This window comes from Triturus cristatus, chromosome 1_2, assembly GCF_964204655.1.
Source record: "Triturus cristatus chromosome 1_2, aTriCri1.1, whole genome shotgun sequence".
In the NCBI taxonomy this organism is placed as follows: domain Eukaryota; kingdom Metazoa; phylum Chordata; class Amphibia; order Caudata; family Salamandridae; genus Triturus; species Triturus cristatus.
This window is the reverse complement of record NC_140580.1, coordinates 524,340,531-524,353,001: the sequence shown is the minus strand read 5'-3', so window position 1 is coordinate 524,353,001 and position 12,471 is coordinate 524,340,531. Positions and strand designations below refer to the sequence as shown.

General features: G+C 51.0%; 1 protein-coding gene across 1 annotated transcript; it reads left to right on the top strand.

Annotated features, from left to right (window-relative positions):
- Window positions 1-1,412: 1,412 nt before the first annotated feature.
- On the top strand, window positions 1,413-9,566 carry LOC146867564 (homeobox protein zampogna-like). The gene is made up of 2 exons (XM_085606318.1): window positions 1,413-2,017; window positions 6,681-9,566. Exons 1-2 carry the CDS (start codon window positions 1,693-1,695, stop codon window positions 7,136-7,138), a joined length of 783 nt encoding a protein of 260 aa, XP_085462444.1. The 5' UTR covers window positions 1,413-1,692; the 3' UTR covers window positions 7,139-9,566.
- The last annotated feature ends 2,905 nt before the right edge of the window (window positions 9,567-12,471 follow it).

The window sequence follows — 12,471 nt, the reverse complement described above, 5'->3', positions numbered from 1 at the left end:
TCTTGCTTTCTCTTCCTCTCTTTTTTCTTCCTTCTTCTCTCTCTCCCCCTTTCTCTTACCTATGCTTTTCTTCTTTTTCTTCTTCTTCTCCTCCTTCTTTTTCCTTCTTCCTGTTAGAAAAGGAGATATATGTAGTGTTCTCGCAAACGAGCGCCGAGCGCGAGGTCATTGTTATTCATGTTGCCAACGGGCAGTGTGAGATTCTTCCCCGGTTGACAGTTGGTGCTACAATGACAGTTAGCGGAGGAGTTAACGAATCCCCTCTGAGGTGCTTGCACGCACACAATGCCCGTCTGTGGGAACTCGTTTTCTACAAATAAACTTACCATTTTTACTTCTGACTCCATCCGTCATTACATCTTTTCCTCCCATAGTATAGAATTGCAGCTTCTGAAAAATGCACTGTGTTAAAACGTAGAAGTATTTCTCTTGCAAAAGTACTTACCTGATCGTATTGATTCTGATGCCTAAACTTATATAAAGATGTGTGTTATTTTTTATAATTTGGTGTGGATCTCCTTATTGAGTAGCGTGCATCATTTATTGATTATTGTGTGTAGGGGCAGACGTCTAACACTCCTCTCTGGTAAGCCTAAGGTTACACAACCTCACTGCCCCTAGAAGAGCACCTCGGGATTGCTGGTGCAAGCCCCTGTCCACTCATAAGGGAATCCCTGGACTCTTTGCAGGACATACCTCATTTTGGTATATCATATAAAGAGGCAGCTTCCCACAGGGCCCCACCTCCTTCCAACCTTATATTGAACTCAATGGTGTTTGTGCTGAAACGATTGAGTGGGCTGGACTCTGTGCCCCATTCACTGCTTTCTTGGGCCTAGTCAAGGAGGGCGGGTGGATGAATTCGGTTACCCAATAAAGTTTACCAAAGTTAACCATCTTCTGGGGTCAAACATGTTAACGAACGCCCCTAAAAGGGGGCAGGTCTTGTATGGGTGGACTCACCAGGTTCAAGTCAGGGGGACTTGATTTTAGGAACTCTGGCAAATAAATGTCCAATGATCTTGCCAGAAGGGGCGTACAGCGCCCTTGGTAGTCCACCGTGGTTTTTTGGGGGCAGGGGATGCCATGGATCCGAAGCTGGACCTCCCTCCGGCTGTCAGGGACGCCAGGAGCAGGCTCAGGAGGGCACGGGACTTGGGGTAGGGTGAGGGTCTCCATCCTGAATGGGCTCAAGTGGTCCAGTGAGGGGAGTTCTGTGCCAGTGTGGGCGGTGACCCCCGAGTCCTAGGTGTACCAGAGACTCAGCTGGCTCCCGGTGCTAGGTTCCTAACGTGAGTGTCCTCTCTCGTCCACACCCCTCTTCCTCGAGCCGTCCCATCCTCCCCGCCTTCTTTCGAGGACTGCAAGAGAAGGGTCGGAGGGTTACGCGGGCTCCATTTCAAGTCCTGAGGGGCTCAGAAGGTGCTGCTCAGTGGGTCCCGTGCAGTCTAGGCGGTGCCCCCATGCCCCGCGTGCACCTGAGGCGCCCTTGTTCTCAGCGGATGGATTCCTAAAGTGAGTCACCCCCGTCGTCCACTCCCCCATGCCTCAGGCGCCCTCCCCTCCACACATGACTCCACAGCACATACCAGGAGGGTGACTGGCTGCACCTCGTTCCTGCCGGAGGGCCGGGACCCTACGCTCACTCGGCTCCGGGGCAGGGCTCAGGGGCTCTGCGAGGGATGCGGTAACATGTCCCACCGCGCCGCCTGCATCACGTCTTTCCGCATCCAGGACATCCTGAGCAGGGGCTCGGAGGGGGAGAGACCCGACAAGCGGAGAGCCGGGGACCCTCGGAGCGAGCTGCCCACTGAGAGCAGGGAGGAAAGAGGGGGCGCCCTGCGAAAACTGCCGCTGGGGACCACAGAGGATACCTCGGAGCCCCCCGAGAATCTCTCCGGAGAGGAGAGGGCCTGGCTGCTGCCCCCCGGGAGTCCGGAGCGCTGGAAGAAGAGGAGCTCAGAGTCCGGGGCCGAAGAGCCCCCCTGGGACCCTGCCGAGGGCGATCCGGACACAGGTAGAGTGGGGGCGCGGGATGTGGGTTATGCATGCGAATGCGGCGCAACCTCGTGTGAATTTTATTGAGCCATTATTTTTAGGGGAGTCGGGCAGGCCCCCCGAATCTCATTCTCGTGTGTGTGTGTGTGTGTCTCGAGTACTTTAGTGAGTGGGTCTATGATTATAACTCTGTGTGTTTAGTGGCATAATTTCCAGGGCTGTAACGTCACTAGCCACTTCAGAGAAAGCTGTGTGTGGCTTCAATAAAGCCACCAATAAGAGATCAATGCATTCATGGGACGCGTGCAACCCTCGCTGTGCCGTCGATGGAAGCGACAAGCAGCGGCGGAAGGGGTTAGACGATCCTCTGGTACTTTATCAAGTCGTGAAGGCAGGGACATCTGAGAACCCTTCCCAAAACAACACATCATCGAGGAGGTACGGTGGAAATGAGGGTGTCAGAGTTTGTGCACGAAGCGTGGCTGCTCTGTGTGGAGCGAGAGGCAGCGCTGCCTCGGGGTGCGAGGCGGTGAGACCTCAGTGCGCCTCCATCCTTGTAACCAAGCAGGCAGGCACGCGGCAAGATACCAGGGCGCGAGGCGTGTTGTGTGCAAAGAAACAACCCGGTGTTGGGACGTCCTTCCGGGCACCGAGGGGCCTGGCCTCCAGTGCCGGCTCCTTTACAGCATCGGTGTGTGGAAATAACGCGCTCTTCTTCACGGCCGGCTTCCGAGGCACAGGCCCGCCTTTCATGAACTGTGTGAGGTTCACGGCCCATGGGACGCTGATGGAAAGCAAGTTATGTTTTAGTGGCCGATTGGATGTGTCTTTGCGTTTGTGGGATTATGTGGTTCTCTTGTTGTATTTGGATTGCTGACTGCTTGTGCGTGGTGTATCTGCGTATGGCCGTGTTGTGTGACTGCGTCTGTGCACAGCTGTGTTTCCAGCTGTAGGACGGTGTGTTCCAGCGAGTGATCCGCGCGAGACTTCAGGTCTCCTTTGCTAGTGTGTGCATCTCTCTGTTGACTATATGTGCATGTGGGTGTGATTCCTCTTGTTTAATTATTGTTTTTTACAGTGTTGTATATAGCCCGAACTTGACCCGAAGGTATCAGAGCCTCAGAGCCCTTTACATCGCACCAGTTGCGTTACATGAGGACACATTCATTTTTGTTAGGCACGGGAAATTAAGTGATTTGCCCAGAATCACAGGATGTTCAGCGTCATTGCCAAGACTCGAACCCGGTTCCCCAGATTCGAGGTCGGAGGTCGACCTCTGTAGCCCTTAGACCAATTCTTCTCCCCAATTAGTTATGAGTGTGTGTTTGTTTGTCGGTATAACACGTGTCTGTCTCTGTGTGTGGGTATTCGTACCTGTGATTTACCTTGCCTCTGTGTACGAAAATCTGTACTTGTGGTCAGGGTCGGACTGGGACAGAAACTAGGCCCAGGCACAACAATAAAAGTGGAAACCGTTAGCGAATCAGTTAGTCAAAACAGTTGCCCGCATTTGCAATTTCGGGGCAGTTTTTAACTTGAGAAGACACGCTGTGTGCGTGTTTTGCAACGTTTTGGAGGATTTTCCGCCTGCTGCACGCAATGTTTGTGGTAATATCAGTGAAAAAACCGCCCCACCAAACTTTTAAACATGACCCAAACAGCCAAAAAACGGGCCCACCCGCTGACCTGTTAAACTGTCCCATCGGACACTTTCTGATTGCCCTTTAGGCGGGGCCACTGGAATTATGCGGCAGGGGAGACCCAAAACATGTGGCAGGGTTGGGTAAATTATGTGTCAAGGAAAGGAAAATTGTGCAGCATTATAAAAAACATTTTGGGATAGTATTATTGATTTTGTCATATTTAAACTTGTTAGCACTGTCTGGGCATTGGTTGAATCTCACCACTGCCAGTTTAATACCCAAATACAACAATAAACTACAGAAAGGTGAGCAGCCAATCTTTGTAAAGGGCCTTCCACTGCATGGCAACACACGTCACTACGTTCTAAGCAACTTTTGAACCCTTTCAGTAAAAAAAAATCTGCAGATTATTTAGCAGATGATGGATTATGTGGCACATCTATAATAATGCGAAAATCGCTGCACAATCTCATAATTCCAATGGTCCCGCCTTTAGGCCAGTCTGACCCGGCAGCTGATTATATTATTGGTTTAGTGTTTGATTGTGCATTTGTCTTTGTATGATTGCGTGCGGGTCAGCATCGGTGTGTAGTGTGTATGTTATTGCTGTTGTCTGTATGTGCGAGTTTGTATGGGAGGGTGCGTGGTGTGTGAGGGTGTTGCATGAAGTAACTGAGCTTCGTGTTTGTAGGCCAGAAAATCAACCCAAGAATCCGTGCACAACGGGTCCATGAACTAATTTTAGGGCGAAAAAATATACCTGAAGGTGTTGACTAGTGCGGCTCCACCGCTGCCAATAAAGACTGGCGCCCACATTAAAAGATGGGCGATGATAAGCAAGGTGGAGAGAGGAGGGTTCGTCAAGTTAAAAATAATTTAGAAGATTATTTTAACATCTACAAGGGCCCTTTAGTCTGTTTGCTACACACAGCATGCGGATCAAAGACCCAGAATTTGGAGGAGTTGTGGGTAAAGTTAACATGAAATGAATTGTGATTCGGTGTAGTTATTAGTGAATTATAAATACCCTACCTTTTAACACCGTGTCGTTGGCGTGCAACAGAGGAAATTCTCTCATTAGGCACTAGGCCTAGAAGGCTTCCCCATACTCTCTCAAAGTGGAATACATGTGCCACAAACACAGGGTAGCTGTCCCTGTACCTCCTTCGATTCAAAAAGCGCTTCATCGATTAACTCTGTCTCCCGGTTCCCGGTGCCCTGTTGAACAGGCCACTATGGAAGTGGTGCAGCGCTCTCGCGGCTCCTCGCGAGAGTTCCTCGCGGCCCCCCACCAGTCATGGAGGCCTCCTCGGTGATCCTCAGAGAGGGTTATCGGGTGCTTGTGCTTCCCATCTCTCCTCATGGAGGGCCCACGCGGCTCCTCATACCTCCTCATGGAGCGCCCTCGCGGCTCCTCATACCTCCTCTTGGAGGGCCCTGCGGCTCCTCATACTTCCTCATCCTCATCGAGGGGCCTCGCGGCTCCTCATACCTCCTCATCGAGGGGCCTCGCGGCTCCTCATACCTCCTCATGGAGGGTTCTCGCGGCTCCTCATACCTCCTCATCGTGGGCCCTCGCGGCTCCTCATACCTCCTCATGGAGGGTTCTCGCGGCTCCTCATACCTCCTCATGGAGCATTCTCGCGGCTCCTCATACCTTCTCATGGAGAGCCCTCGCGGCTCCTCATACCTCCTCATGGAGGGTTCTCGCGGCTCCTCATACCTTCTCATGGAGGGTTCTCGCGGCTCCTCATACCTTCTCATGGAGGGCCCTTGCAGCTCCTCATACCTCCTCATGGAGGGTTCTCGCAGCTCCTCATACCTTCTCATGGAGGGCCCTCGCGGCTCCTCATACCTCCTCATGGAGGGTTGTCGCGGCCCTTCTCGGCCCCAGGCCTGCAAACCCCTCCCCAGGGTTCTTGTAAGGAGAACAGGGCACATGCTGTTCAGGTTTGCAACCGTGTGATACAGCATTTTTTAAATTTAACCACGTTCTGTAGCTGGAAATAAAAGACACTGGTACAGAAATGTTAATTATTTTTGGTCCGTTTGGCTATGGTAAATTGCAGATTGATTCTATACTCCTGTCCCATCTGAGCTTCTTAAGGGGATAATTTACAGGTTAAACATTGAAATTACATATTATATACACAATAATTAAACGAGATACATACAATTGCACTTTTAAACAGTAGTTAACGTTCGAACCTATTGTTATGTGCATTTCAATCATTATAGTCGTAGTAACATAAACAACATACTGTTTGAAGATATGTTTTTTTTCGAAAGAAGTTATTTCAAAATATAGTAACCGGAAAGTGAGCAAATGTGTTATATTTGAAAGGTTTGGAAGACTTCCTGTCATGCGAATATTCTTTTATGTTTTTTATTGTATGGCATTAGTTTTCAGTTCAGCGCGGCGCAGGCGTAGTGTGTGATTAGGTTTGTGACAGGGCGGTGACAGTGGAGACGCGGGGCAGAGGGCAGTCTGAAGGGCACTGGCCACACATCTTTTAATCCACAAATATAGAAACTACGGGATGCTCTAAATCTCCCGGGGTGCGCGCGATCCCCGTCCCTACCCTTCCTACCCTTATTGTTCTATTTCGATGCCTTGTAGCAGCGCTTTCCATCGGCTTCAACCGTGCACCTTTGTTATCCCAGGATTAGGTGATATTCTGTTATTGCAGGTGTGTGTGCACTAACAGTTCAGTAAACATATTAGCCGCTATCGCGAAGTACACAAAGGGTGAATGTACTATATTTACTGTCCTACCTCAAGGAGAAAGTAGTGGAACCAGCTGTAGTTTTGGGTGCGGAAAAGGATAATATACATATATATATATTTTCGGTGAAATCACTTTCTTTAATTCTCAGCCCACGTGCCTCCATTTGCAGGGTATTGAATCAGGTAAACATTAGCATATCCTAATTCCTGGTCATTCGTGTACATTAATACCTGCTGTTAGCACCTGTGCTGTTTGTGTAGCGTCGGGAGCCTGTACACTATAACCAGTCTCCCTTTCTCTCTCTCCGCAGGGAGCTGCATGGACCTCGGGGACGGGCCGGACGGCAGCGGCCCCCCAGGGCTCCCCAGGCCGGCCAAGAAGCGCTCCAGGGCCGCCTTCTCCCATGCGCAGGTCTACGAGCTGGAGCGCCGGTTCAGCCTTCAGCGCTACCTGTCCGGGCCCGAGAGGGCCGCCCTGGCGGCCAGTCTGAAGCTCACCGAGACGCAGGTCAAGATCTGGTTCCAGAATCGGCGCTACAAGACTAAGCGCAAGCAGAAGGCTGCGCAGCTCTGCGCGGGGCCGGGCCCTGCGCGCAGGGTGGCCATCCGTGTGCTGGTGCGCGACGACCAGCTGCAGGGCGGCCCAGAGGAGGCGCCCCGGCCCAGCCCGCCCGGCCTCTCCGTCTACCAGGCCTGCCACTACTACCCCTACATGTACTACCTGCCCGGCTGGCCCTCGCCTCTCGGCCTGTCTGGAGCGCCACATTGACTGGGAATGGCTCCGCGATGAGGGAGAGATGGCTCCTGGTCACACAGCCTGGGGTCCGCGGATCCGTAAGGGAGCCTTATTAACACGTATGTGCGCAGCGAATACTACAGGGGTGGCCACGCCCTTCAACTAATGCAACAGAGCTTTATCCGGGAAAGGGCTGCATGAACAGGCAATGAAGTCATGGAAACAGGCGCCTAGAAAGCACACTTAACAGTGACACAAAAGGCTGCTGCCACAAACGTCGCCTTTCGACAGCTGTGCGTTTTATTGAAATTACATTTATGCAGCGCTTACTACCGCTGAACAGAGCTCCTGTGCATTCACCCCGGCGCCTACAACTACCTACCACCCGTCAGCTACGTCTGTAAACATGTGCGGGATGGGTGTTTACACAGATCCGCAAGCGTGGGATGTGGCCAGAATCAGATGCAGTGAACTTTTCTACAACAATCTGCAGCTACTAGTGCCCCCTCCCCCGCACACACACACACGTGAGTGGAACACCTACAGACAGCAGCTGGGAGGACAAGACTGCGCTAAGCACTGGCATCCGCCGCTGCCGGTCTATGGGAAAACTGTGTGCACCCCCACAGGTGCCAACCCCTGTGTGCGGATATCTACAAGCAAGGCGCCCCCCCCCCCCCCCTTGGTCCCCAACAAAACCAGCAACTGTCCACGGAAGGCCTCTGTTTGCCACTGACTTCGCATGACACACGTGACGCCCGCGTGTCCACGCGGCGCCCACCCTATACCTGCCCACAGACAGCGGGTGCCTCCGCGACACCCACAGGCGCCAGGGGTATGTCGAAAAGCCAGGGCTGCCTGCATTGTTTGCTGATGCAAGGGAGGTACAGCGCCATGTGCCTATGCAGGGTAGTGCAGAAGGTGTGGAAGTACCAGAGGGGCGCAGAGAACGGGTGCAGCCGATCCCACGAAGAATAGGAGGGGGGGGGGGGGGGGGCCTTAGGGATGTCAGAAGGATGTGCAGATGTTACACTCCTGTAAATACCATGGATGAGCGGAGCGCAATCATGCCGAGGCATAAGGCGCCCAGGGCCACTTTCAGATGCAGGAGGCGTGTGCAGAGGTGTGCAGGTGTCGGGGGTGCAAGGAAGAATACATGATACTAGGGATGCGTACAATCACGCGCAGCTACCAGGGGCGTATGGAGGAGTTAAGTGCCGAAATGACAGGCGCGCAGCTACGCAAGTGTGCAGAATTGCGTGCAGATCACTGAGGTGAACAGAATCAAGTGCAGGATTCAGGGGTGAAGAGGCTCGTGCAGGGTGCGGGTGTACAGGATCATACAGGGGTGCACAGGAGTCATGCCCAGGCTTCAGTGGGCTACACAATCATATGCCGGTTCCAGGAGTGTCCAGAATCATGTGCCGGTTCCAGGAGTGCACAGAATCATGTGCCGGTTCCAGGAGTGCACAGAATCATGTCAGGTTCAGGGGTTACCGGATCATGTGGGGTTTCCAGGGGTGCACAGAATCACGTGCAGGTCCCAGGGGTGTGCAGAATCGCGTGCAGATTACAGGCGTGAATAGAATCATGTGTGGCTCCATGGTATACAGAATCATGTGGATATCCCAGGGATGTAAACAATCATGTGCAGGTTCCGGGGTGTGCAGATTCATGTATAGGCCCCAGGCGCGTGCAAATTCATGTACAGGTCCCAGGCGTGTACAAATTTATGTGCAGGTCCCAGGGGTGTACAAATTCATGTACATGTCCCAGGCGCGTGCAAATTCATGTACAGGTCTTAGGCGCGTGCAAATGTATGTGCAGGTCCCAGGGGTGTACAGAATCATGTGTGGCTCCAGGGTGTAAAGAATCTTGGGCAGGTTCGAGGGGTGTACAGGTCATGCCCAGACACAAGAGACCCACAGAGTCCTCTCCAGATAGAGGTGAACAAAGACAGTTTCAGATGCCGGATATTTCCAGGTTATTGTTCATACCGATAGTGCCTCGTGACCCCCCCCCCCCCCACACCCCCCCCCCTGCAGTCCCCGAGGCAGGCTGATTGATGCTACCTCACCATCAGGACCCTGTCACAGCCCTGACTTAATCGCCAGGTACCGAAATATGCATCTTCTAATCTGTAAATATTTGTAAAAAAATGTTAAGTAATTATTTCCGGTTCCTATGACGAGCTCGTGTTCAGTTGGATTAAAAACAAAGAACAAAAATCGGCACTCAGGTAAAAACACATTCTGGGTTGCGCACGGGCAGTTTGTAAGCAACACGATAATTCCTGAAATAATGTATTTTTTCTCCTCGCTTTGGTTTCTTTTCTTTAATCAGAAGGATGTTTTTTATCCTTGAAAGTTGTTGTATGTACATGTTTTACTTTTCTACATTAGAAAACGTTGTAAATGTATATCATTTTATAATAAATAAGCTTTCTGGTTTCATTTTCATAAACCGACAAGCCGGAAGTAAAGTCATTTCACTTCTTATTGGTGAACTCCACAGGACTACTAGTGAGGGCGGGTCTGAAAGAGACTGAGACATCCAGGGGTGGGCGGGGGAATAGGGTTGAGCCAAAAGCTGTAGGGAGCGGGCGTAGGCTGGTGCAAGGCGACTACTTTGAGAACTGCTTGTGCCCGATGAAGGCAGGTATGTCAGCAATGTGAAAAGAAAATATTAAAAATAAGCCTTTTTAGGTCAAGCCTGGGCAGCGCATGTGCTGCTCTGTAAGGCATGCTGTATTCAGGTATGGACTTGAAGCTCCGCCCATCTTTTTAGTTGGCTCCTGTCACTGTCCTATGTAAACTGCAGCTTTTCATTGGTTAATAGGCTTAGTAGTCCCTCCTTAATGCCGCCTTGTCTCATCTTGTAACCTCCCATAAGGACTGGCCCTCTTGCTTGTGTTATTACTTGGTAGGCTTTAATTACAGCCTCCAAGCACTATTTTCTTAACCCCTTCAGCGCGGCGCGGATTTCCGCGCCGCGCTGAAGATTCCGTGCGCGGGCGGGGCCATGACGGAGCGGTTCCGTCATGCGCACAGCGCAACCGACGCACGTGACGGAACCGCTCCGTCACAAGCGTCGAACGGGTTAAACTGCTTTGTCCTACCTGCTGTTGCAGGCCGGACACACTCTCCTGCAAAGCTTTTAACTAACTTGGAGCGGCGCCCACTTTATAGACATCGCGCTATTACTTTTAAACATGTGCCGTCCCAGTCCCCCCCTCCCATCTGCACGGAAACAGCGTTTCCTTGCAGATGCTCCCTCCATGTGCCATTGTTTTTGTCTATCTTGAATAGCTCCGCATGCTAACTATTTTTGCAAATAGCTGAGGGTTGCAAATCAGTTTCTCATCCTCAAAGAGATTGCACCATGGATGGGCATAGAATTAAAATACAAAGCTCCTGTGGGAAAGATGACAGGCATGATTACTCTTGCGCCCTGGCATATGTTCAGCAATGCACTCGTTGCCCATCCTGCACACAGGGTGTAGAGCTTCTGACGGATGCATTTATACTAAAGAGAAAGTGGGTTTCTCTGTTAACTGATTACCGTTCATCACCTCTACAGTCTGTACGAAAACCTGAGTGCGCATGACCATCGTCCCCAACCCTTGGCCCAGCACAGCACGCAACCTCATCCCCAGCCCTTGAGCCAGCACACCACATGACCTCCAGGGCCAGACTGGGAAGTGACCCCGGCCCTGGCAAACTGCTCGGCTGGCCACCAGGAAGGGGGGAGGGAGTGCGGCCGGGCTGGTTGCAAGGGTCTATTTTGGCTGATTTTGGTACAGGGGGCCGATATTTCAGGCCCCTGGTAACAAAAACGGCCCCCAGGGGCCCAAAACCACCCCCTCTCTGGCAGCCCACTGGGGAAACACCCGGTGCTCACTATGGCCAGTCCGGCCCTGGTGACCTCGTCCCCAGCCCTCGGCTGTGCTTACCCTCTGGTCTCAGAGCACTGATTTTGGCAACTGTCCAATCCTGCTGCTGTCATTTGTATTTATTTGAGCTGTTACGTAGAACGCCAGTGACGTAAAACTGTGTTATTTTAGCAGTTTACAAAATGCATAAATTTATACAATTCTCATTATAGTTCTTAGGGGAGCATGGACGTGTTTTACCTATAAAAGAGAAAAAAGAGAGACAGTGAGAACCGAAGCACAGAGCACAGCTGAAAACACGACTGTATGCAAAATGATAGCGTTAATCCAAACTAGATTTTTAAAAACAAGGGTGGTCTCTACAGTTAAGAACGCACAAAGGATCATAACTTATTTTTTTTAAATGTGGGTGTTTGTTAACTCATACGCTGTGCTCAATGCAATAGGTCTCACATTATCTAAACTTTGATCTATAGGTACTGCAAATGACAATTCCTTTTATTGAAGTGCACATGGTACTTATAGTGCACATGGTACTTATAGTCCTTATTTGCAGGTTTTCAAAACACATAAATAAAAGGCATTGTTATTTACAATGCCAATGGCTCAAAATCTTGCAAATGCGAGACCTATTGCATTGCAAATGATTGTTTCTTTAGAGTGAGCTCTGCACACTGGTGTGAATTGAAAATGTAAGATTGTAAACCGGTGTATAGTTTCGTTTATGTTAATTATTCCCGTATTCATAGTTTATTGTGTACAGATGTCCCTTTAGAGGGTGAGGGGGGCGGTCAGACGGGAAATGCCCTACACTAGCTGAGACCTCGAGACTCCGTTCTCCAGTTCTTATCTCCTTAGCAGTTTAGTCAATATCCGCAAACGTATGCGCCCGAGGGTGGACAACGTAGAGCCAGTGAAATGGCAGAGGCCCCCGCAGCACTTGCAGCACAAGGGGGTGGGAACTCTTGAGGGGGGTGCATCAATCTAGAGCTCGTGACTCTCTGGAAGATATGGAGTTTCGGGGGCCTGTCATAACATTCTACAGTAGCTCCATTATTTCGCGTTTCGTCACTGGAACTGGGTAGAACCCATTTGTGATGTCACCTGGATCGCAAAACCAGTGTCTTCTAATCAGGATTATATTGAATCGGCAAATCGCCTCAGGTGGCGTCTGGTGACGGGTAGGTAGCTACTGACACAAGGTGCTTAATTTGAGCCGGTGTTCTTTGGTGCTCGGCACCTGCACCTAATTGTGAACACCGGCGCTTGAAACAGTCTCCCACAAGGCGGCGCTGTGTGGCTAATTTCGAGATGACCATAAAAACAGGTAATTATTAATTCAGTATACATAATACATTCATGGTCAGCTCGAGCCACAGACGGAGATGTGAACCTTTCAGCTTAGTGTGGCCCAGAGTGAAAGGAATCGTTGTGTTCTTTCTGTTCATTACATGGAAGCCTTTTAAACACGGGG

Bases quoted from the DNA above. Each gene is read 5' to 3' on its own strand.
- LOC146867564 (XM_085606318.1), top strand. From the start codon at position 1,693: ATGTCCCACCGCGCCGCCTGCATCACGTCTTTCCGCATCCAGGACATC. The intron at 2,018-6,680 runs GTAGAGTGGGGG...CTCTCTCCGCAG, and splicing joins CGAGGGCGATCCGGACACAG to GGAGCTGCATGGACCTCGGG.